General features: G+C 36.9%; 1 protein-coding gene and 1 long non-coding RNA gene across 3 annotated transcripts in view; one reads left to right on the top strand and one right to left on the bottom strand.

Moving 5' to 3' along the window:
- Positions 1-19063, bottom strand: part of LOC138060207 (adenylate cyclase type 5-like) — a 59418-nt gene extending 40355 nt beyond the window's left edge. The window contains exons 1-6 of the mRNA XM_068905973.1: positions 18095-19063; positions 11042-11191; positions 10268-10392; positions 8923-9034; positions 7888-8015; positions 7128-7286 (exon numbers count right to left, since the gene is read on the bottom strand). Coding sequence (XP_068762074.1) covers positions 7128-7286; positions 7888-8015; positions 8923-9034; positions 10268-10392; positions 11042-11191; positions 18095-19063 — 1643 coding nt within the window. The remainder of the gene's footprint in view (positions 1-7127; positions 7287-7887; positions 8016-8922; positions 9035-10267; positions 10393-11041; positions 11192-18094) is intronic.
- Positions 18214-27028, top strand: part of LOC138060301 (uncharacterized) — a 30630-nt gene continuing 21815 nt past the window's right edge. The window contains exons 1-3 of one of the 2 annotated variants that reach the window (XR_011134334.1): positions 18214-18352; positions 18953-19494; positions 22353-22465. This is a non-coding gene — a long non-coding RNA (uncharacterized lncRNA). Of the gene's footprint in view, positions 18353-18952; positions 19495-22092; positions 22276-22352; positions 22466-27028 lie in introns of those variants that run through there. The other variant, XR_011134328.1, reaches the window with a different exon arrangement.

Raw genomic sequence — 27028 nt, 5'->3', positions numbered from 1 at the left:
GGGTTTCTTGCCTCTTATAGCAAATATGTTGCTTGTTTCAAAAAATGTTTCGGTGGAAAATATTTCAGTGAAATTTCCAGCTTTTGTAAATTTATCATGTTGTGTAATTTTCGAGCTTAGCAAATTTGCATACATGTGCTGAAATGTGATACGGGGAGAATTTTTGTGGTAACGCATAAGTCACGAAAATAAACAGGTCTGTTGGAAGCGTGCTTGAGTTTCAACAAAATGACCCCCAAAATCGGCAAAAGATTGTGACGCTGATAAATAATAAAGTAGCTGCTATTACCAAAACGATGGAATTACCCGGTGATAAATAACCTTGTCTTGGAGAGTAAATTTTTGATTTTCCAGAAACAATGGTCAACCTCTGAGAGTTGGGCGATTGTGATCTTTGTGTTGCATTTGCACATTTCTTGTCAAAATTTATAACAATCGAAAGAAAAAGAAAACTAACAAAAACAAAAACAAAAACCCGGTAGCTTGGCATCATTTGATACAGATGCGTCACTGTTTCGCGAGTAAACATGCCGCGGTAAAATAACGCGGTAACTTGATCACTGCGCCCGCTGAATTCGATGTGCGATTTACTCGGTGCAGCCAAACTTGTACAATTACAACAAAACAACTAAAATCTCCCAAACTGTTTTTCGCTGATGGTAACTTTTTATATTCGTGGTTCAAATTTAATGTTGTTTTCATGTCGTAGATTTTGTTACCGATGGCAAAATATTTTATGCTCGATCGACCGTCCTGAAACTTCCTTCTGCTCTTCTTAAAAATTGTGTATCCATATTTACTTTTACATCAATATTTGTTTTGCATAAAGCAAGCTAACAAAATCTGTATCTTGCTTGGTTCGCATTTGATAGCATTAAAATAGAATTTTCGGTCCTATGCTTCTGTTACTGAGTGGTATATTTCTTAGGTCGCTCAGCTTTCAACTTTTGTTTACAAAGCTGTCAGATGCTGTCAGTGCACGCTTACACTTGTGGTGGAAAGAAGTTGCATGATCAACATGTCAGCCCAGAAGCCAATGTTTCTCGATTCCCTTTTATTTTCTTCAGTCTCTCTGGGTTCAGTACTTTGCTAGTAACCACATGTCTTCTCAAGGGGCTATTTATCTAAGACTTCTACCATGGCGCTACAATGATAGACAATACCAAAACAATATCGTGTAATGTTAGACCTACATATTACGCAAAGACAACTGTCAACATGTCATCCCAGAAGACAATGTTTTTCACTTCCCATTTATTTTCTTCAATCTTTCTGGGCTCAGTAATTTTCTAGTAACCACATGTCTTCTCAGGCTATTTACCGAAGACTCCTACCATGGCACTACAATGATAGACAATACCAAAACAATATCGTGCACTGTTAGAGCTACAGATTACGCAAGGACAACTTGAATCTCCTGGAAGACAACACACAGCTCAGTTGACATTATGGAATAAATCGCTGTGTTACTTCACTACCACACGTAAGCAATGCGTGTCAATTTTTTTTAAAGAGGACAGGAATTTCTTCTTTCTGACAAATGATTAATTAATAGGCCGGTAGCCAGGTTTTTAACCTCAGAAAAGGATCTGTTTCGTCGTACGAACGTGTGAGGACCTGTGAGCCAAAGGGCCTCTGCTGGTATGACTTCTGGTATGATCAAAAATAAGACACAAACAGCAGTGATAAACATATTGAACTTGTTCATTTTAACTATGACTTGACGTTTCGTATGTGCTCTACATACATTTTCAAAAGTAACCGTTGAAATTTAAAACAGCTATTTATATATAACAAAGCGGATGAGGGGACTGGAACCTAGATTAAGCAAATACTTAACAGTAAAATATATAATATAATAATTATAATATTAATAAAAACAGAAAAGATTAATATCATCAGCATTTCACTTCCGACGTTGACGTTGAAAGCTGGCTCAAGTTCTTGAATAAAGAAGGTCTCTTTTATTTTACAATGATAGTCAGTTTTGCCCTTCGCTAAAATATCGAAATGATCCCACTTGATGTTATGTCCAGTGGCCTTGACGTGGTCAGCAATGGCTGAAGTATTGTCATTTTTAGCTAGGGCCTTAAAATGTTCGGTTTTTCTATCGTGAAGCCGCCGTTTAGTTTTACCGATGTAAAAACCATTACAATCCCAACAATTTGCTCTGTAAATAACTCTGGATTGTCGTGAACGATTAATACGGTCCTTGTAAGGAAAGAAAGATTTTATACATCGAGTGGTATGACTTCTGGTATGTCTTCTGAGTGACCCCCCCCCCCCCCCCCCAACTTGAAAAAAATTGCGTGGAACGCTGCACGTACCACAGGCAACCCAGTGTACCCTCACGGAGGGTCTAGTTAACATTAATTCACACTACTATCGGACATCAACCATAGAAAGTTACCGGCAAGTAAGTAGAGTGGTGCTAATGATTAATTCATTTTCAAAATGCTTTTTTTTTTTTTTTTTTGGCTGGGTTGTCTGTTGTTTTTTCCTCAGGCAAGCAAGCTTTTACAGTTGTATTTTACCAAAACTGGTTGCCAAGTAAACTTTCTCATTGTCTCGGACAACCGGACGACCACTAGTTTCAAGCACTGTTCTTACCTCTCTCACCCCTGAAATGGTCTCCAATGACAAGCAAAAAGCAAGTCTAGCACCCTGGTGAAAATCCTTAAAGGATCTTTAAAGATCTTCAAAGATCTTCAAAGACCTGACAAAGATCTTTAAAGATGAAGATCTTCACAGGATCCTTGAAGGATCTTTAAAGGATCTTCAAAGATTTTCTAACATTGAGGACTCTTGGGATACTTCCTTAAGATCCTTGAGGAAATTATCAGGATCTTGCAAAGATCTTACCAAGATCCACACACAAAATCTTGGAAAGATCCTCAAAAGGATCCTTAAAGATCCTCAAAGAGTGACTGAGGATCTTACAAGGATCTTAAAAGGATCCTTGAAAGGTTCTTAATAAAATCTTTGACAAGATCCTTAAAGATCATACTAGGATATTTAGAGGATCTTTGAAGGATCCTTACAGTGATTTTGAAAGAAACCTTACAAGGATCCTCGAAAGATCCCCAAGGATTGAATGAGGATCCTTTAAGGATCCTAAAAGGATCTTCAGAGGGATCTTGAAAAGATCTTTATCGGGATCCTTAAAGATCCTATGAGGATCCTTCAAGGATCTTAAAAGGATCCTTAAAGTGATCTTGAAGGGATCTTTTTTAGGATCCTTGAAAGATCCTATGAGGATCCTTCAAGGATCTTAAAAGGATCCTTATAGTGATCTTGAAAGGACCTTTATTAGGATCCTTGAAAGATCCTATGAGGATCCTTCACGGATCTTAAAAGGATCCTTAAAGTGATCTTGAAAGTGTCTTTGGGAGGATCCTTGAAAGATCCTATGAGGATCCTTCAAGGATCTAAAAAGGATCTTTAGAGTGATCTTGAAAATATCTTTAACAGATTTCTTACAGTTCCTTCAAGGATCTTGTAAGGACCTTTATAGGAGTGTGTATAAAAGTGTATAAAATCCCTAAAGATCCTATGAGGTATTACGTACATATACCCTCAAGCATCGTTAAGGCACCAAACTTTGAACATAAAAATAATCACGCTGTACACGAATGAATTAAAAAGAAAACTTTTATTCTGATGTAATCCATGGATTGTCGGAAATATCAGTAACAGATTACCTTGTTTGATGAACTCGTAAGAGATGCAGGCCGGCGCCAGAAGCAATATGAAACAGTATACTCTCGAAATATCAAAGAATTCGTGTCAGCACGTAAATTATCATTTACAAAAAGACCAGGGCTAAAATACAGAATTCACGGCCACATCTAGAGCCTCTAGTGATGAACCGGCTCGACCAGTATATTTTCACTTTCCGCTAACGGTCAATTCGATGAGTCTGCTATGACTTTTCAGTAATTCTTTAAAGTACATATGAATCGGAGGGTTATAATCCTCCGCCATCTTGGATAAGAGATAAGACTGGAAACTAGTGAGCCGTTTCGCTTTTGGTCAGCAGTCACCCACGATGGCTCCTCTTACAGTTCGGCGGTTTTACAACGAGCATGAATCTTATGATTCATGATTGTTTTACCCTATAAAAACTGATTCAAAACGAGGAAATGCGTACAGCAATCCAAGTACAAAGGTAGGCGCTAATTATAAGCAGATAATATTTGAGTTGATGCCGTATAATTTTGTCCTGGGATTCTCGTAAGGTTGACTTGTGGCAAGTCTATGTTGTTCCCAATTCAAATCTCTCGGGTTTAATTAAAGATTTTTTGTGTGTTGAATTTGCATGACAATGAAGCATTCACATTTAAAATGATATGGAAATACCAGAACAAAACGTTTTATTCCCAAAATTAAAGATTTAAAATGGGTGCAACATTGAGTTAGCCGAATTGGTCTGTTGAGAATTCGAACTTTTCAAGCTTCAAGTCCCAAATTTGACATGTGCAGGCAAGGATTATAATTTGGCTTACTTGCTATAATCCTGTAAAAAAAATAGGTGAATCTTAACGAGATTACTTAAGTTTTACATCAAAAGAGTGGTTGTTGCAAATTATATGATTGGCAAAGAATTCCTTCGATTCTCTGTAAATGCTATGTGTCTGAGGTTCATAGCAATTTTCAAAGGTTAGGTGATGTGCATTTATTGTCACTTCCAGGGCATGACTTGCTAGTACATGTGGACTTCATGATAATCAATATGAGTAATTTGCCCTTATGGTTTTGTTGTTCTTTCAGGATGTGTAACTGCATTTGAAATATTCAGAAAAAGTTCTAAAAAAGCAGCCTCAGCCGGCAATAGCATCAAATACTGAGTAACGAAAACAATGAGTAATAAAAAGATAGATGAAATAAAGTAAATACAAATGTGTTAGGTAAAATCACACGTTATTGTTGTAGTACATGTACTTACAAGTGCAGTAATAAGTAGGTTCTTTTTGTAGTGTTTCTCTTTTGCTGTTTTTCTATGCTACAATTTAAGGTTTTTGTCTTATTTTTAAGAAACATTTTCTCGATAAAAATGGCTGTTTGTGAAAAAAGTTTGAATAATCTTAGCTGTATCCTTGATATTAATGACTACTTAATAATGTGTCTATGATTCTTTATATACATTCAAGTCATATTAAAGGAAATTTTAAGAAATTGGTTTACTGTATGCAGCTAAACTTCTAATTAATGGATAACCATGTGACCAAATAACTCCAAAAGCTACTATCATCTCAGTTGAATAAGATGTGAGCAAAGTTGTCACAGAGTTTCATGTTAAAATAATGTTGTCAAAGGGAACAAAGTCTGAAAAACAATAGTCAATGCATCATTTGTTCAGGTTTGTTAGATGTTTATTGTATTCTTCCCATCCCTTTGACCCATTAGTTAGTGCACATTTTTTGATAACAAGCTAGGGTGATAAGCCTTACCAAACTTCACTAGCATCTTACTCAAGTGAGAATTGTAGTTTGTGGCTGTTTTTCATTCAGTTCAATAAAGAATGCTAGCAAATAAAGTTGGATATTGATTTTCCATGATTCATCATTGTTATTTTACTTCAATCATACTTAGCATTATAACATAGTTTTCAGACAAATGAAGCATTTTATGTATTGAAGTTTGTCTTCTACAGAAAGAAAGCTCCTTTTTCCAGGTTTTTAAATAAAATAATTTTGTACATCAAACTGGAGTCCAATAAGTGCAATTCAGGGTGAGAAGGTGGACAATAAAATTAGTAATCTTCTAGTTGTGGACAGGGCTCAAGTGAGAAGAGCTGTGATAACAAAAACAGATCTGATGCAACTGGTGGATGCAAATCTAACCCCCACCAGGAGCGCCCCAAGGCCAGACATGTGCCCAGCGGGAAATATGATGATGAATCTCGGCTAGGTTCCTGTAAAGCCCTAAGTGATATTTAAACATCAACATCCTCAAGGATCTTGCACAGGATCTTGGCAAGGGTTTTTGAAGATCCTCAAGGATCTTGCACCAGATCTTTGAAGATCCTCAAGGATCTTGGATATGGATTTTGAAAATCCCCAAGGATCTTTGATGATCTTCAAAGATCTTGGTCAGGATCTTTAAAAATCCTTGAGGGTCTTGCACAGGATCTTTGAAGATCCTCAAGGATCTTGGACAGGATCTTCGAAGATCCTCAAGGATCCTTGAAGATCTTGGCAAGGATCTTTGAGGATCTTGGCAAGAAAAGCTAAGATCTTTAAGGATCTTCAAGGATCCTAGGTAGGATCCTTGAGGATTCGGAAAAAGATCCTTAGAAAGATCCTCAAAAAGATCTTTGAGGAGTCTTTAAGGATCTTCAAAGATCCTTCAAAGATTTTCACCAGGGCATTACACAGTAAGATCTAAAAGTGTCCATCTTAGTAGGGAATGGGTTAATTAAGCTTCTTATCATAGACCAAATTAGCTAACTTATTGTTGTGCCCACTTCAAATCTCCCAGGATTAAGATTCTTTGTGTATTGTATTTGCATGATAATGTAGCATCCATATTTAAATGATATGGAAATACCTGAAACAAAACATTCTATACCCAAAAGGTTTGAATTGGGTTAACAACATTGAGTCAACCAATGAGGTCTATTGCTCTTCTCTAGCAGCTCTTCCAACAAACTTGGATTTAAAATTAATGTTTGGATAATTGCAATCGAGAACTTGCATTTAATAGGCTATCTCAAGTTGACTAAACCAACCAGGAAAAAACACTGCTCTAAGCCAATCAGATTTTATTTGTATTTTAACTACATTTATTTTCCATAGACTATTTTCCCCAACCCATAATGCAATCAATTGAGGGGGGGGGGGGGTGGTTACATATAAACAATTCAAGTTATTTACTCTTGGGACTGTATAATGCTTTGAACAATGAACTGGATATCCATTGTTTTAATGCAAATAACCACCACCAACCCCCCCCTCCCCCCAACAAATGAACTGTATCATGGGATTTGTGAAAATAGCAAATGTATAATATTCAAATAATTTGAGACACTAAACTGTTCTATTTCTACCACTCAGACAATTCTTCGTCTTTTCATACCACCTGACCTAAGGTCTCTCATAATTAATATCCTTAAAAACAATACATACCCAGGAAGGCCTCCTGATTCCATGTGATTAGCAGTTGTTACATCATCCGACCACACATCATATTGCCACTTTACTAAGCCTAATACTCCACTGTGAACCTTGCCCATGTGTACTCCAACTCTCATGTTGAGGTTGACACCAGTAGCTTCTCGAACACTCCTGTTCGGTAGGAAATCAAGCATACCCATCTAACCTTGCACTTGATACTGTATGTTGTTAATATCACCACTTTTCGAAAGATGACATTCTCAGTGACATTAGCACATTCTTAAGTGCATTTGTAGTGGTTTTAACCAAGTAAATAGACTAGATACGGATATGGCATGCAGCCGAAATCTGGAATGAATGTACTTGGATTTAGCTGACACTGAAAAGGCCAAGTAAATCACCTCATATTTCTCTGCCACTCCATGAAGTGGAAATAGAGAGAGACCATTAAAATCTCTTCAAGCTCCAAGTTTGGAACATGACAGAAAATACAATACCGGTAATTCTTCTAGAGTATCCCAGTTTCCACCCTTAACAAGACCAGCATATACTGTAGCTTGTACATTCAAGCTGGCCATAACTTGTAAGGAAATATGTGAGCTACACATAATTATAATATAGGAGTTTCTACATGTGCCTTAGATATGATTTTATTTTGACATTCTTGAACTGCATCCTTACTGGGCATATGTGGAATTATTTATTATTTATCATCTGCATTGTTATTCATGAGTAGAATAAACAGACAAAATATATTAATTATCAGACTTACGCAATGGCATCAATCATTTCCAAACCCATCTCAATACAGCAGTGTGCATGGTCAGGACGTGATTCTGGTAAACCAGAAACACAGTAGTAACAATCCCCCAGGATCTTGATACGCAAACAATGGTTTTCCTTAAGAAGGGACAAGAAAACCTGAATTCAATCCATGTCAATTGAAAAAAAATCACAATATTTTGCTTGAAGACTTAGTGGTATGTAAACAGGCATGCTGAGTTATCCAAGGCTTGTACAATGTACCTAATACATGTACTCAATAAATTCACAAATTATTGTCAAGTCTATTTTAAATCATACTCAAGATTTGCCTGAAATGCAATGAAAATGCCCAATAACCAGCACTCTTGTAAACTTGCCTTTAATATTTTGAGTAATTCACTCAAAAATTAGAAATTCCTTTACTTAACCCATTGACCCCTGGGAGTGAGGCTTTACAGATTTTACTCTGTTTGATGACAAACAATTTTACTCGTCCACTGGAAGCATCCTAGGGCATTTGAGGCGTCAATGGGTCAACAAAATGTTTCTTGACAATACATCTGAATTTCAAATTATAAAAGGCTTAAGAAATAACTTAGAGTGAAATTTAAGACTACAAGTGTGCTTAAGTTTGTCCATTTTACTTTTTAGGAACTGAAGGCTCTTAATAAATATTTGGCATTCATATTAACTCAACAGTCAAAGCATTTTACCCCCAGTAAAAGCTTCTATTCTGAAGGGAGTTAAGCAAAATTTTAATTGTATACAACGGTGATAGTTTTTCCTATTTCCTTTAACTAATTCCCTTTTATAGAAAGGAACTAGCTAAAACTTTCAAAAACAGGCTTCAAAACCTAACCAATTTTCTATAATTATATGCAAAACTTTATGAAATTCCCTGTACTACCCAAAGCAGGTAATAAAAATAATAGGAATCTGTCAGACTCCAATCTCTAAAGCCACCACCTTTAGAATCTCTTGAACAACAAATCATGAGCTCTTTAAAAATAATGATAATAATGTGAAAATTTAAATAACATACCACAGCAAGTGTATCAAAACTGGCAAACAACTCATTGAGATATTGAACCAACTTTTGTGCTGTACATTGGGAAGAGAGCATGGTAAATCCTTCAATGTCGGCAAACAATATACTGAAATGTGAATTAAAAGACTGAGGTGTTATCAATTTGATAGTTAAAACAGAAGACAATCTATTTGTAATCAACCTCCCCTGTAGTAATCCACACGTTATTTATAAATACTGCATCTCTTAATTAAACGGGTTGTGGATTTTTCTTTTCTAATTATTCAACAGCAAGCCACAGTACAGTGACAATGAGGAAGGACTTTGAGTTAGCAAGGTTAATGTTGAATTTCTTCTATCGTTTAAATAATAACCAAAGGGCTGGCAAAAAGACATCTACTTGAGGGAGGAAGGGGGGGGGGGGGCTTTTTTGTCAAATTGCTACAAAAGCTTAATCCATTGACCCTGGAGAGAGACACTTGGACAGACAATTTTACTCGTCAATGGGAGGCATCCTAGGGCATTTGAGGTGTGAATGGGTTAAACACAAAAAAGCAGCAAGGTCAATATGGGATTAACAATATTCACAACAGTAGGTTAATGAGCACTACACAATTTTTATTTTCAAAATTCAAATATACATGTAGGACTGGTGTCCCCTGAGCAGTGATCCATCTACCATGTTCACCCTTCCATCTATGCCAATGTGACCAGTATCACATGACCATATCGCGCGCTCAAGTTTAGATAATCGATACTTGTATACTTGTGCCCAACATAGTGGCCATACTACAGAGTACATCTTTAATATCGGACATCCATGTCACGGTCAATTGACAGTTGTCAAAATTGGGTATCTGCGGACCAGTATCAAGTGACCATATCACAGGCTCAAGTTTAGACCTCATCAAGGTCAGCTGTTTTATGAAGTTTACCTCTGACCAGGTACTGGGTTTCAATTAGACCTCAGGTTCAAGCCAGGTTAGCTTATTGTTACAGTAAGTATAGTGACATGTCAGCCATTGCATTGACTGACACATTGAGCAATGCGTTGGTCGTATCCCATTCGTTACAATGCCCTCAGTGTTCATTCATGATCAGATGTCATATGCACAAAACTATTCTGGCAATAATTCTTTTTAATAAAACATGTCAGGAAATGTCAAAAAGGTTGTACAGTCTTCTTTCATGTTTTCATAAAATGTTCCTAGAAATTTCATTCAATTTCAAAAATTTAATGTAGATTCACTGAGTAAATGTCATTTTGAAAGGTTTACACATCCTCTTTCTGAACCCTGCATTTTGAGAACAATTTCATTTTACAGAAAACCAATATGGTTACAAGAAGCTGCTAACAAACCTGACATTCTCATGCCTTCGAATGTAAATTTTATGAAACTGCAAAGTTTCATTTGGGCCATTTTCTATGTCATCCTTAATTTGTATAGCCACGTATCTTGGTAAAACAGAAAGTAAAAGCCTCTCCTAAACATCAAAAGAAAAAGATATACACTGTACTGAACATGGAACAAAACATAGACATATCAGAACTTGGTTTTCTTTCTATACAATTTATTATCTTAAATCCAATAATCTAGGACACTTGAAACAGTTTTTAACCTGGCATAATCACGTTTAAGCAACACTTTTCATACCCCAGATCAAAAGTGCTATGAAAGTCCACAGTCAGTGGAATGCACAACAGGACGTATACAAAACATGAACCCCATCTACTGTAATTTTAAATTACCCCAAATGCTGTTATGTTTCTTACATTTACTATTTCTTTATCAGCTAAAAGTTTTTTGTAACATAAATGATTGCCCTATAATTCTATTGAAACAATCTTCTACAGCTGTATGCTACACATATTTGACATTAACCATTAAAAACCTTTGATACAAATTAACTGCTAATAATCCTTACCACTGGGTTGATTTTAAAATAATTGTTAACAATAAAAGAAACAGTTAAAAACCCCATTTTGGGCTCTTTGAATTCCAAATATTGATGTTCAGAAGTCACTTTTCATCATTTATTTTCAATGTAAAATACTTAATAAAACTAAAGAAAATGAACAAGTTAAATAAAAAGGTAAACCACCTTGTCCTCATGAATTACTACTTGTCATTACCTGATTCTGATTCTCTTTCATTATTGTTAATCTTGATTCTATGCATCTCCTGGTCTCCAGAAAAGCTCTGCGTTGAGATATCTCTGTTGGATATTTGGTGAAAACTCCTATGACGTTGGCACATAGGAATATAAACAGGTTGCCTATAAGCTGTATAAAAAACAAACTGTCATGCAAAATCAAGTTTAACAAATTATTGAGGAAAAAGACATAATATAAAACAACATTGTTTAATTAAAATTGCATGCCATCCAGCAAATAGGCATGACAACAGTAATTTGCTCTATTTATACCCTTGCTCCCATATTCCAATATGATTAATGGTGACACTTGATTTCACATTTGGATATCTCTTGTTGAATAAATTTTGCAGCCATTCATAATGTTAATTTCTTGATTTCTTTTTTTTTTTTTTTACAAAAAAGACTTCATGTCATCAAGATGAGGTATCAGAACCCATTTTTTCCATTTAAGGTATTTCCAACACCCTTGCTACTTAAAACATTTTTGCGTTGTTTTATCAAATTACTAAAGTAAGAACCAATTCAAACTTTACGTATTCAAAGTTCTTCTGAAACCCAGTCTTATGGTTGTCTGTAAATGTTTGTTAGAACCACATTAACGACACATCTATGTCTTTGGATGGTGTGAAAAAGGCATATAATTACTTTAAATTTCCAATAATTTTTACTGTTATTCTAAAAATACAAAATAGCACAAGACTGTCTAAAATCACATGGAGCAGTTGGAAACAACAAAGTCAAGAAAAACCTGGGACACATGTACAATGCATATATGCAATAATATTGTTCACAACCAATATATGCTGGTACGGGCCACTTTGCAAATTTCACTGTCTAAAGAAAAAAAATCATTGGTTTCATATTTATCAGGCAGAGTTGACCAACAGAGTTTTTGCAAAAATTATTTCTCAAAAAAAAAAAAAGCAGAAAATATAGAAAAAAATCCAAGATAACAATTTAAGTTCACTTCTTGGCTACAAGGTAAAAGCTCAGCCAATTTGGAGATAAATCCAAAAACGGCCTAAAATTCAATACACACAGTTCATGCCCCAAGCCCGTCAATTAAAAATTGCTAACTACCACAGTAAATGACAGCTCTCTTTGTCATATACCAGGAAAATTGATGAAATTAAATCTTATGAAGTTTTGCAATTAGCACCAAAACTATTGTTCCCTGACAGGGACCTTTAATTGTATTTGAGGCTATTAAAAAATAAGTTCCTGAGGTTTTCATTAAGGAGCATAAGAACCACATGGCAGTAGCAAGGAATTAAAAAATGATATGAAAAATCCAAATTATCAACATCAATGGTAAGAAATAGGAGATGAAACACAATTCAACATCATTTATTTACTTTGCTTTCCTACGGTAGATGATGAGGGAAAAAATCAACAGAGGATTTTCTTTCAAAGTTAGACACAACTTCCTTTTTATGTGCCTTCTCTTTAATAAACAAGACCAAAAATCAAATCTCCTGTGAAGCATCACATAAACAAAACACACAAAACAATAAGTTTAAATTGATTATGCAAGTAGGAGGAAGCATACACACCATTCTAACAAACAGTTTCAGTGGACACCAGAAGGTGGGGACAAAAATCCCTGTTAATTAATTAAGGGTTCATCTTAACTGCTAAACAAGTTTCCATGGTTACATAACAGATGCAAGGTTTCCTGCATTCATTAAAAAGACTACCTTTGAACAGGAAACATTCATTCCTTGCTATAGATAGTTTTTTTGGGTGCTAACAATCCCCTTTCCCGATTATATTACATGTATCCTTACTATCTCCCAGGCTAAATTATAATCATTCCTAGGTCATAGTTTTTATTTCAAAGGAAAAAATAACATGACAATCCAGAGCTTTTGACACAATGATTCTCCTCTCTATTGAATTGAATTGGCATTATTAGCCACATAAGGTGTAAGTTGTACAAGCTACCTACAATCATGGACAAAAGTGTTGGGAAGGTAACTTCATTTTACAGATACCCCCCTCCCCCTTTTCAATGTTGGATTTTCCAGGGAAAAAAAATGGTGACTTTTCTTACCTGAAGAACTCCAACATTGAATATGGGGGAGGGGGGCCACAAGAGCATGGTATTTCCCAAATACTTCAGGCAATAGTTAGAAAAATCGAATTATGTGTGAAATGAGCTGATGCCCGCAACCTTCCCAACAACTTTTGACCACGATTGTCTGAAAAAGGTCGAAGCACAATAAATGCGATTTTATACACGTGGTTTCATTCCTTTAACAGAAACTCGAAGAAGTGGCAAAATATTGGCATTTGGATATGTTTCGTTCAAGTTATTGCTGAAATCAAGCTCAAATAACGTCTTCATATTTTCTTTTTGATAATCTCGCAAATAGTAACGTGGATGTTTACGAAATGAATAAGAATAATTCCCGGTGAGCTGTACCATATATCTATTTGCTGTTGTTAGATATGCAATATTTGGCATAAATACGCGATAGATTTTGCTAGCCGGTCGTAAGTGGCTTCCAAATGTTATTGAACCCTGTGTGTAGCCTCGAGGATCAGGTTACAGTCATATAGTCAATGCTACACAGTTCTCCTCAACAGTACTCCATACATTCCGAGGAAAATGTCGCTATTTTGTTCGTCTTTGGGTTCAACTAAGCGCTTAGTAGTGACCATTGTAATCCAAACTTTGTTTTTCATAGGATTGCTGACTGTAAAGTTTGGTTTTAAACACTATCTACACAGTACTCCATCGAACGAATATAAATGAGAACTTATTACTCAATTAATCTTTTAAGTTCCCGCAATAGAAGGGAGTACTGTTCAAAATGAAGGAATTTCTTTATTCCAAGGGACAAATTCACAATCAGTTACTTTGCAGTATTAAATTCTATCCATAACCATTCAAGTTGTATCGAAACGTACCTCACTGGCCTCGAAAATTGCCACATACTTGTGGAGTACTGTGTGGAGTACTGCGTGAAACACCGTTTTGTAGTCATGTATTAACAATTATACGTCAATAGGTCGCCATTCACTCTCGCTACATCACCTGATGGCCATCTAAAAATGCATTTACTTAATAAACCGGCAAAAAATAGTACAACAACAAATTTTCAGTTCCAAGCACATGGTTTACATGTCTTGGTGAGGTTTGAATTAGGCAAAAAAAGAACCTTTGCTATATTACCATTGTGGGAGTCACTCAAAGAACAATACGTCGACCATTAACAGGCCACTTGCCTTCTAAATATTTTGTATATTTTGCACGAATTGTACCTCTAGATACCAAATTTACGCTGCAATACGTTTTTAAGTGGTGAACTTCATGAAACAGAACGGCAACTTTACGGAGAAAGGACTTTCAATGCGCATTGTTGTACCGGTCCTAAGATACTGTTGTAACGCAATATTGTGTCACGGAAAACCACTCCTCGGAGTGAGCACATAGGTGGCTTTAGCAAATTCCATGCTCTGAGACTGAAGCCCAAAAACAACGACAATAAAGATAATCCATGGAACCGTAATTATGGAGAATAACAACTGCATATCTTCCGTACATTTTGTGTTATACGCCAAAAACTGTTTACAGTTGTTTTCAGACAATCATGGACAAAAGTGTTGGGAAGGTAACTTCATTTTACAGATACCCCCCTCCCCCTTTTCAATGTTGGATTTTCCAGGGAAAAAAAATGGTGACTTTTCTTACCTGAAGAACTCCAACATTGAATATGGGGGAGGGGGGCCACAAGAGCATGGTATTTCCCAAATACTTCAGGCAATAGTTAGAAAAATCGAATTATGTGTGAAATGAGCTGATGCCCGCAACCTTCCCAACAACTTTTGACCACGATTGTAGATCGTACATGGCATACATATACCTTGAAGCAGTTTCAACCTTTGCTTCAAATAGCAATTCAACACTCTGTTCAATGTTGTTGAAAGGGCAAAAAATGTTGAAAGCCTGTTGAATCAAATTTTAACTAATTTAAACTTTCATCAAAGTCATCAATTCAACATTTCTTTTGTTATACAAAATGTTGGAAGGATTTGAAGCCATTTAAACAGTTTGTTTGAAACATTTGTAGAACACAGGCCTGCTCACATCTGGCCACAAACATGGATGGGAGAGTCTGCTTTCTTGTTACTGTGTTGGCTCAATTGTTGGTGTGATGTTAAAAACAGTGAAAAAATCTATTACAAATTTTATTCAAGTGGTACTATTGACAACCAAGATTGATTTTACCATGTTCGTTCCAAAAGTACCAAGATATTGCATCTTATATTCCATCCATGACAATAAGCATAAGAAATTGTATGAACGCAAGTGCATTTTGTGATTTGTGAACACGTGACGTTTTGAAAATTGAGCCATAGGCCAGTGACCATAAATACCAAAATGCATGAACAAGTTCATTACATTTATAATTTATTATATACTCAACAAAACCACACCATCAAATTGATTCCATAGCAACTTCCGCATTGCACTGTGTAACCTCTTTTTCACTCAATGACCTTTTATGCATTCGTCATTGACCAATCAGAAGTGCAACATTTTGTTGAGTATCATGTAATAAGTGAAGAAATCAACAAGCCAAGGTCTTAGAAAAAATAGTGCTCCACATAGGCCTCTTGTTTTGCAAAAAATCAGTGGGGACTTAAACCCTTTAAGCCCTGAGGAATCCCCATTGAGAATTAAAATCAAGTGGCATTAAGGAGCTTACACTGTAAAATTTTTCATGCAACTTGTCTCACAACGCCATTTCTGCAAATATTCTCACATTTTAGGTGGTCAATGAGAAAATCTGAGGGAAATTTGTAGCTGCCAAAATTATCTATAAGAAGCAGGCTATAACAATAATTGCTGCATTTGGTTATGGAACTAACTATCAACACAGACAATGCAAAGCTGCAGGCAGATGTTACAGAACCACAGCAACCTTGATCATAGACAACCTAACCACTTCACTTTTACAAAGGCCTTTTTTGCATCATCAGAAAATATTACTTTAGAACCTCTTACTAACCAAGCACGAGGGCCGTACTAGGGAATATTGGCCCACGTTTGTACTGTCGTTCTTGTACGGACCTCTCTGTGCTCATTTCGTACTGTCACAACCTCTGCCCGGCAATATTCCCCAGTACGATCCCAAGCAAGTGAAGTTAGTTAGTTGTTTATTATATGGTATCGTTTCCTTGAGCAATCTGACATTTTTCTGCTAGGTGAATGTTCGTAATCTTCGTCTTCCATCAACAAACTTTGCTCGGTAACCTTTTGTAAGATGTAAAACTAAATTCCACTTGCTACAACTGTACAGTGATTCTGCTTGTATTAAACTTTTTGTGTTTCGTTCAACTTAAATTTCTTGGGAGAGAGAGAAAAACAAGGGAACGCAGCATTCCCATGGTAACTGTCCGTACTGTAAAATCCCGACCACAAACCAGCCAATCAGAGTGCTCCATTTAGCCTCAGAATTTCTTGCCATATAATAAACAGATATTTTATTCATTTATTTATTTTACATTTTTGCCGCCAAAGTAAAAGTTGTGGTTGCAGTGTTGTATCCAGAGTGCATCATTTCATCCTGGGATGCAATATTTTGCATTTGAACACCCTATAATACTAAGGGGGGGATCCTCATGGACACATAAATTTCATGCTTAAAATATTCGTAAAGTGAAGCCGTAAGCACATGCGAGGCATATTTATCCTACAGATACCACTATCCTTGGCTTTCAGAAGTTAATAAAATTTGACTTTGAAAGCAATAAATACTGTTATTCATAGTGTTTCATCAGTGATTGATATCAATATTTCTGATAGAACACCCACATTTCTGGTTTGGACCCACAAATATTTGACAAAGGGGTCCAGCTCTAGGACATCTACCCAGTCTAAAAACTGGACACAACCCTGCGGTTGTTGTGGTTCCCAAGACTGGACAGTCCTGAAAATAGACCCTTTCTGGTTAACAACCCATTCAAAAAAATTGAAAAATGTTCAAACACTGTATGCGCTGAGAAAATTTGTTTCATCATATTTTAAGTCCATCCTTACATTTTCATACGATCAAACAGAAATTGTTATACTGTATCATGCTGTATCTGTTCCACTCCACTTTGTACAGTCAGACTGCAAATCTACCTAACACCAAATTAATGTAGAGCTTTGCTCTTTCCATTCATACAGAGCAGTGTTTTATTTGTAAGCTCAGCTTTTGCAAAAAATTCTTCACAAGTACTTGACAATTTTTTATTGCATTAAGCTCAGCTTTTGCAAAAAAAAAAAATCTGGCTAAACAACGTGGCAACCAATTTAAGATCATTTTTGACCTGTTTTTGACACAAAAATTAATTTTACATATAGGAGTACAATCCATTCACATTGGGAGAAATTTGCTCAGTAGCAGGATAAGGTTGCAAGGTGATGATGACCTTCACATATCGATTTCTTCCACATCAGTCACCAAAAATTTAGTGGATGTGGGAAATAAGGGACAACGATTTTTTTCCAATCCAGCTGTTCGTAATAATTAAAAACACGTCAGTATCATCACCTGCTTAAAAATGCGAATTTTTAAAGAAATTTCTGAAAAGGAGAGCATATAAGCTTACGGGTGTTAAAAATGTGTAGAGTTTCTATTAACCATGCTATCAAATTGGAATGCGAAAACTTTTAGTTAGTGATTTTTTTTTATTCTTTCAATTTAATCCACTGAAATCTTTGAAGGGCTTAGTATGGTCTCTGAAAATGCACTTGCTGCAAATTCGAGAATCACGTATGTCATAAACAATGTCAATACTAAAACATAAATTATTTACACAAAAGGGTTTAAAAGAAACACGACGCGAGAACAAAAAATATTCTTTTCTCCTTCTTTCATTTCATTTTACCATTATTTTCTCATTGCCAATGATTAGCCACCGAGCCACTTCCGTGTAACAGCTTTGAATGTAGCCACGATCAAAACATACGATGTCACCAACGATTGACTTCACTGTTAAAACTCAGCTAAAATTATACAACTATGACACTTACCAATCTTGTTAGGTTTGGATCCGTGTAATTCATAGCTGCACATGATATAAGATGTACAGAAGGAAGAAGACAGCCTCCAAATACAGCAATCCTCATTCGAACTGGTAACATTGTGAAGGTCATGTAAACGAAAAATGTAGTTAGCCAAACGCCGTCGGAGGGCGAATAACGGCTTTTTTTATCCGATGGTTCCACGACTTCTGATGGTGGACAGACGACTGAAGCGAGAACAAAACCACAAGAGATTGCCAGCAAAATGTAAGATACCCAGTTCAAATGATTCTGAGACGAACCACTTCTGTTGACTATCATAGCAAGTAAGATGTACGCAACGGCGAAGATAATCAAAGTAATGCCTTCGGCATTAGTTTCCGGTTTATCGGTATTTTCATAAGAGAATTGAAACCCTATCAGAATAACAGTTAAAATAAGCAGCAGTCCAATAAGCCAGCTCATAAACTTCTGATTCAAGCGAAACACATAACGTTGATACAAGCCCTCGAGCGTTTCCGACTCGAATCTCCTAGATTTGAAAACACGCGAAAATAAAGTCCAATCACCGCAACAAGAATCTTCGCAGATGTTGTCTTTCTTTAAAGCTTCAGTATCCTTTACTTCGGACTTTTTACCATTTTTAATGCTGACCTCAGGAAACCCGTTGGCCGCTTTATCCTTTTGGGTTATTTCATTTTTGCTGGTTTGCATGTTGTTGGCGTTTTCCTCCACACCAAGTTCCACTGAGCGAAGTCGAACTTCGGTTGATCCGTTGCTTTCCATGCTCGATACCGTCTTTTGTCCCCCACTAACAGTTCTCATCGGAGTTGCAGGTTTACTGTGATCTCTAACATTTTTGTTTAGGTCATTTGTCGAACAGCTTGTCGTGGTTTTTTCGTCTGGTTCCTCCCAAGCTCGCTTGGATGGCGTCGAAGACCTTCTGTTGAAAACAACAACGTCAGACTGTGCAGACATGTTCACCGACTGAATAATAAACTCAGAGGTGCCTTCAGTATTTGACGGGAAACTAATATGGCTCCTTTCATGAAATTTCTATTAACAATGTCTGATAAAGTTACTAAGAAGCATAGCAACCAATCTTGGTTATGTGACGATCATCGCCACAACAAGAGAATCATCAGTCATTCTCTACCAGCCCTACATGATCTCACAAAAACACATCCGTTTGAAGAGACTCAACTCTACAACTTATTCCCTCGTTGAACGACCGTATATATGCCTCTGGGTATTACAACTGGAGAAAAATTCACGTCAAAGACGGTCGATCGTCGCTCGAAGAAGTTTAAAACAGCATATATAGAACGAGGGGGCCTGAAAGATGAATTGTTTTGTTCACGTGATCATAAAGGTTCTCTGATTGGTTGGATGCAATTGCCACATTATGGGTAAGTTTTGGGTAAGTAGGCCAGAGAACCTGTCGATGCCTAAAACTTGTGGGAGAAGAGGGGTGTCCCCAATACGAAGTAAAGAAATTTCTCAACACCTTCTTAATAGCAAAAAATCTACAAAAAGCACCATTCCTACCCAAGCCTGGTAGCTATTATCCTATGTTACAGTCTTCTTTCAAAAAATATTGAGAAGCAAAACTGGGAAGAAAAAGACCGTACGGTACGAGGAGCATTTAAAATGCGTTTTTCAAACTACTGTGTGTTTCGTTTATTCTGTTGTCAGGAGCAGAATAAACAGTGTGCTGTTCCATTTATTCCAAAAACGGAAAATTGCCAATGCGTGACACGTGAAGCCGCGAAGTCATGTACTTGTTACCATTCTTCTCGCGGCTTCGCCGACCAAAAAGCTCTGCCTCCTTTTCTCCTCGTTGAATTTATCATTTTTCAGCTCATTTTCAAAATGCTCAAACGTCTTCTACCGAGGAAGCATCCCGGATCTTACCAAACGATCATCTCGTTTTTTTCATCGGTCTCATTCATTTTAAATTCTAAACGTCCAGCCCCGAGTTCAGTTTCATTTCTCTTTCTTCCACAGATATTTTCCTTTAAAAGCGATTTTTACTACCTAAGTACACAATACGAAAGTTGGAAACTTTACTATCTTAAATTGCTTTGGGGTGTTGGCATTGTTCTACAACACTATGCTAATTTTTGACTTGCTTTAGTGTATCGCTAAGAGAAAATGTGTTCTTGAATAAACATTGCACAAGTTGGCATGGACTGGTATTCTTTCGGCACACGTTGATTTTTAAAGCTTACCTAGAACAGTTTTCAAATTGATAGCCCGATAAAAATACAGGTTCTATCCTCAGTCCATTGACCAGGAGACTGAAAAAAGTACAAAAGTGTATTAAAATCGTTGTCAATGAGTACAGAAATATTTACATAGTTTAAACTACTGTCATTTGCGCCGAGTTTGTATGTTAATTATGAGACTCTAACAAACGTATTTTTAAGATTTTTGTTTTCAAACTGATCTTTCTTCTCAAGGACTTGTTTCCTACGAGAAAGAAAGTTATTTCTGATTAAATTATAACATCGAAACTACATGAAATTGAAATTGACTGTCACAAGTGGATTCGGCAGGAATAATAAGGACCTACAGATTGCCAAAGTTTTGTGCTTAGAGATACCTACAATTGTAGCCAGGGTTTCCGCTGCTTTCTATCTGTAGCTCAGTTAGGGTTTGAAATTGTCAGTCGGTTGTGCCTTCGATTGATCAGAGATGGGCTTGAAGGTTTCATGCAAAGTCGATGGCGTGACACTCTAGATCTTCAGCACCTTTGTATGCAAAACTTTAAAAGCAAGTCCTTCTGAATCTGTGAAATGTGTAGCGTAAATGGCATTACGCTGAACACAGATGTGGCATAATTTAAATCGTCGACCGGACTGGATCAGTAAACGGATGACTGAACTTGTCAAATAGAGACTCTGTGTTACTCTTCTCGAAGTTAGCTCCAGTCCAAACCTCAGCATGTGATGTTATTCAATATTTTCATGAATTAAAAAATGAGCAAATAAGCGGCGACAGAGTAGAGCGTGGTTCATACTTGAGTAACTCAGGCAGCGTTTGCACGAACACGTTTTCAGATCGACACGATTTCATGACCGCGTCAAAATCGATGCGGTTTGGAAGTGCTTACACGGAACCGTTTTCGCCAGAAAATCCAAGTCGTGATGGTATAAGTGAGCGCTGCACTACGTGTTAAATTCACTATTTTAAATTGAACAATGCAAATTTCACACCAAAATAGTAACTGTATTCAAATCGATTTGGTTTCGCTGTTTACACGACAGACGATACCGCACCTTTTTGAAAACGCTCCACTTTTGGCAGCCGTTTCAAATCGACACGGTTTCGGCAAAAAACAGAAAACAGAAGGTGAAAACAGAAAACAGGTAAACAGAAGGTGTAACCGCATCGAAAACAATGCGGTTACAAATGAAACCGCGTTCGTGTAAACACTGCATTACTTACAATGTAATTCAAACCAATTCGTGTTACACATTCCGCGTCAACCCGTAATCGGGTTTATATATCACAAAAAAGGCAGTGTCGCGTTAACAAGGAGTTAAAAATTTGGGTTTTGAAATCTTAGAAAAAAAGAACTCTGTAATCATGTAACTTTGACAATGCTTTCACTCGTCACCAAGAATTCCACTCGCCACCAAGAATTCCACTCGCTTGCTTAGACTTCTTACCGTTGTAAAGACAGATATATATTTGATCTTTACAAAAGGAGGATAAAGTCGAGTAGTTACATCCACAACCGAGAAAGAACTTGCGATAAGTTTGAACATTCAGGAGGATGGATTTATGTTTTTCGACATTTAGTTTAACATTTTATTTTTTCAAGTCGTCATACGTCCAGTAAAGATTTCACCAGTCCAGTCCTATCATTCCTTTACAGCTTGCCTAATTGGTTGACTCTTGCGTTAATTAAGGGATGCAATTGAACGAATGGTTGCCAATTAGTGCAAATGCCACAGAAATGTCGTCTTTAATTCCGGCTCGGCAACAACCTTTGAAAGAAATGTCATGCTTGCAAATTAACCTTTCCTTTTGTTGTATTCCCGGCGTTGTGTAAAGTTAAATCAGTTTTCATTCAAGGCCGGAATGCATGAATAACACTCTAAAGTCAACATTTTGTTTTGAAAATAAATTCAAGCAACAAACGTGGACGCATTTTGTCTAACCGATCTGCGAACTGTGTTCGGGTGTGTTGAATTTACTTTTGCTTTAGTGTCCGTAACTAAAACGTTGACTTCGGTTCAGTTTACGCTTTTTTTTTCAGAAGCATTGCACGACATAATCAACAAGTGGATGGCCAAGTCGCCACATCACGTTAAATGATACTCGATATGAAGGCTTCATACAAGTTCTTTTAGTCGTCCCGTCGAGAATCAGGTGAACGGACATTTGGAATACTTCTAAATTGCTTGAGACTGATCAGGGGCCCGTTTCTCGAAAGTCCCGAAACTTTACGGGCCATTTTTGGGTGTTGCAATTCCCTTTGTATCTCAAGAACGGAGAGGATTTTTAAAAGTCGTCAAACTTCACTGTCATTTGGATTTTTGTTACCTTGAAAACATGTCAAAAGATCGGTTTTCCAAAACAAGCAGTTGCCAGTTTCACAAATGGCTTTTCGGGCCCAAAAAGTTTTCGGGACTTTCGAGAAACGGGCCCCAGGTTAGACATTTACAATGCGCAATGACTAGTGTTTTGTGGAGCCGCACAGATATATCTTTGGAGATAATTTGTACAAATGGTAAATGTACAAGTTTTGACGGGTCGAGGGGTGAGACACTTCGTAACTCTAATACACGCACTACTAAGGACATCACTCGTTTATCCGGACTATGTGAACTCTAGCTTCCTGGCCCCAGTTATTCAAAAGGTAGACGGTAACGCCATACCCCGGATAAATCACGAGCCATTGGGTGGCGCAATTGGTTTCGCTATTACCTATCCTCTGGATAGTGATTAATCCAGCGGATAGTGCTATCCATCGTTTCTCGAAAGTCCCAAAAAATTCCCTCTATATCTTAAGAAAGGAGAGATTTTAAGTCACCAAACTTCACTATCAAATGAAAGGTGTTACAATTGAACCCACTGGGAACTCGGAAAAATCCGAGCCCCAGATGGGATTCGAACCCACAACCCTCCGTGATCTAGTCGGATGCTCTAACCACTGAGCTACTGGAGACTCTATGGTGAGCAAGGGTGAAGTGTGGGTATTTGACTCGAGCTGCATCACGCAGCCACAGAGTCAAATATCGACTGACAGCATAGCTCATAACTGCATCGCGCAGTCACATTGAGAGCATCATTGAACGATGCGGCCAACCAACCACCAAAGTGAGCGAATGTGAGAGGAGGGTCGTAGGTTCGAATCCCATCTGGGGCTCGGATTTTTCCGAGTTCCCAGTGGGTTCAATTGTAACACCTTTCATACATACATACATACATACATACATACATACATACATACATACTTTATTACGGCTCCCTTATACAGGGCTATTCTGCCATAATACAAATAAAAGGTAGAAGGACATGAAATCTATAAAAAGATAAGAGATTAATTAAGGCAAACTGATTAAAAAAAGATATATGGCTAAATAGTGATAAAATTTAGTAATCTATATACACGCATTAGACTATTTGGTAATATATGTACAAAGATGATGATACAAACGCTTTTTGAATGAATTTCATTTAATATGTGTTAAAAAATTCTCTCACATTCGCTCACTTTGGTGGTTGGTTGGCCGCATCGTTCAATGATGCTCTCAATGTGACTGCGCGATGCAGATATGAGCTATACTGTCAGTCGATATTTGACTCTGTGGCTGCGTGATGCAGCTCGAATCAAATACCGACATTTCACCCTTTCTCACCATAGAGTCTCCAGTAGCTCAGTGGCTAGAGCATCCGTCCTAGACCACGGAGGGTTGTGGGTTCGAATCCCATCTGGGGCTCGAATTTTTCCGAGTTCCCAGTGGGTTCTATTGTAACACCTTTCATTTAATGTGTGTTAAAACATTCTCTCACAACTTCACTATCATTTTGCTTTTTGGACCAGCTTATGAAAACAAGCGGAAGGCAATTAAATGGCTTTTCGGGCCCAAAACGACATCCGGACTTTCGAGAAACCGACCCCTGGACTTGCACCCATTCTTAATTAACTTTGAGCCCATTGAATATAATATTTGTCAAATACACGTATGTCAGGCTAGTCACGAAAATATGCATTGAAGTGTCTTTCACAATTTAAAATAGTTTGTTCTTACGCCAGAAAAGATTTTGGAAAAACAGAATAAATCCGGATATGCGATCTTGCAAACCACTGCAACCTTTGAATATTTGCCTTATTTTATGACATGAATCATCCCCAAGAACAAATTTTTGCATCCGGCAATTTTCGTTTGTTAAAACCCTTGCTCTAATAACCCTTTTTCATTTACATGCAGTATAGCTATTGATGTATTCTTTCTGACCTACAATGTAATATTACACTACTTCACTGACTCAACTATTGTAGGTCCGCTTCTCATAGTTTTTTTTTGGTGCCCAGCTACCCACTTTACTTTTTAAAATGTATCGTATCTCTATTTATTTACTTAAATCAAATTGAAATACATTTTTGTTGTTGCGGTTGTTGCAAAACCATAGTCCGATGGCTTTTGAGAAAGTTATGTTTGCTGTGAGTTAAACATAACTTGCATTATCCAAAATAAGTACAATAAGATCAAAATGAAAAAATTCTTGGTCAGTCGTTACACCACTATAACAACAAAAAGGCCGTCAGACACATGAACATGTTTTTTAAGACTTGTTTTTGAATCCATGTACCCTCTTGCAAATTTCACCTTTGTTTAGTATTTCAAAGGAGGCAGGAGTAAAGCGGGCACCTGCTGTCCAAGATTGTACTGACAGTTTCTGGAAAAAGAGGTTTAAATTAAGCACATTTTCTGTAATTCTTAAAAAAAAAAACACTGGCGTATTGAACTCTTTTGAAGTGGAGACCGCTGAAAGAACATTAATTTTTCAGAGTGGAATTTCACGCAATCCACGGTTATTTCTTGAGGGATTGCAGGAAAACAGCGACAAAGGGCCATTATTTCAAGGATGATCATAATGACCACGCGTCTAGAGAAATAATATTGCATTTCGACGATAAAGAGAAGGATGCAGGGCAATACCTGACGATACCATAATTGTCGGGCTATCGATGAAAGCAAAATACATCAAAAGTTTCTTATTGAACTTTCCCGATCATAAAGTCTATCCGTGACTTACTTTCAAGTGGAATGAACTATGATAGCAAAACGTATCTAAAAGCGCCTGCACTGGAAAACAAGCGCCACTTTTGCAGCGACGACCCCCTTATAGTTGCGCTGATATAAGTCAGTACACTGTTTTGTTAAGCGGGATAGATAAGACATCATACAAGTACCTCTAATGTAAATGTAAAGTATAAACGATTTTCCGAAAGAAATCGAATAATCTGTTTTACAAAAATCCAATTAATACAAAGCCTTTCTTTTCCTTGCAGTCAAACACCTATCAAATGGCCGCCCCAAGAGAGTAACCTATTAAATTGTTTTTCTGTTATGTAAATTTTCCGGTGAACGAATGTGTGAAAAGTGTAACCAAAAAAGCCCAATGTGGATGTTGAGTGTTTAAATTAGTTTATGATAATAAAACATAATATGTGCGCTTCTGCGTGCTTTCTTCCTTGCGCCCCAAAAGACTACTTTCAATCAAAGAAGAACTTGTGCTTTTGATTGCTATTTCGAAGCGAAAATGCTCTGCATTTTGTGATATTATCCAATGATTCACTTTAAGGAGCAATCAACGGGTAACACATTATGTTTACGCTATATATTTCACATTTGTGGAAGTCGAAGTGAGCTTTGACTTGATATACTTTGGATTTACAAGAAATGAAGCCGCCAGAAGTATCCGATTCTACATCCTTAAAGACATCGATAGAGGTCGCGTAGTACGATTTTTCTCTAGTTACTCAGAGATAAACACTTCACTGAATTGACTTGTCGCTCATATGAAAAATGCAAATAAACGTTTATTTAGCATGTTTCCTTTTGCGTTTGTGAAATTAAAGAGAAAGTTGAGTAAACGCAAGTTGTAACGATTTGTACTTCGGTATGTGTTGTGAGAACAATTTGATCTTAATCTGATTTGAAACTGGTCTGAATTTTTCATATAGCGGTTGCTTGAAAACAAAATTTGCAAAACGACATTTACCTGCGCAGAAAGTGAATAACGACAGAATTAACATGATAGTTACTCTGTCGGAGCGAGTTTTGTTCTTACCTCAGTAATTTTACTTGTCTTTTCTGATTTTCAAATGGATGAGGGTCCTGAGTTCAGTTGCTATTCGCTGGTTCCTGCCTCAAGCGATCTACGTTAACAAAAGTAATGTGGCTCATTGAAATTATTTTCACAGTGGGGCCAATCAGGTTAGGCGTTAGTAATTCCCAGTTATCCAACACAAATTAGTAGAGTTCTTTACTAACATGAAACGATTTCGATTGTAGTCATCACACTCCAATGCTGTTCCCTGGCCTGATTTTATGCTTAGATTTTATGACCTCGCATGAGAATTGCAGTGTACCGTATATTATAATCAGGTTCTTCAACAGAAATTACTCAAACCTTATTAATTATTGAAGGCAGATCTAATTCAGACCGAAAAAAATATTGCTATTTATCTTCTTTCTGATGAATAAGAGCCAATGAGTGACCGCCGCGGGGATATAAAACAAGAAAAAAATTAGCATAGCGCATAGTACACTGTAGACGAAAGAAATTTAGAGGGAGGGTAATTATGACGATTTTAAAATTACAATTAAGAAACTATCGATCTGTTTGAAAACAAACGATCAGTAAAATTAGATGTAACGACCGACCAACGGATAGAACACTGATATTTGTGTAGACATG

The sequence above is a fragment of the Montipora capricornis genome, chromosome 1 (genome assembly GCF_036669925.1).
Source record: "Montipora capricornis isolate CH-2021 chromosome 1, ASM3666992v2, whole genome shotgun sequence".
NCBI lineage: Eukaryota > Metazoa > Cnidaria > Anthozoa > Scleractinia > Acroporidae > Montipora > Montipora capricornis.
The sequence above is the reverse complement of the archived record's forward strand: the minus strand, read 5'-3'. Positions and strand labels throughout refer to the sequence as shown.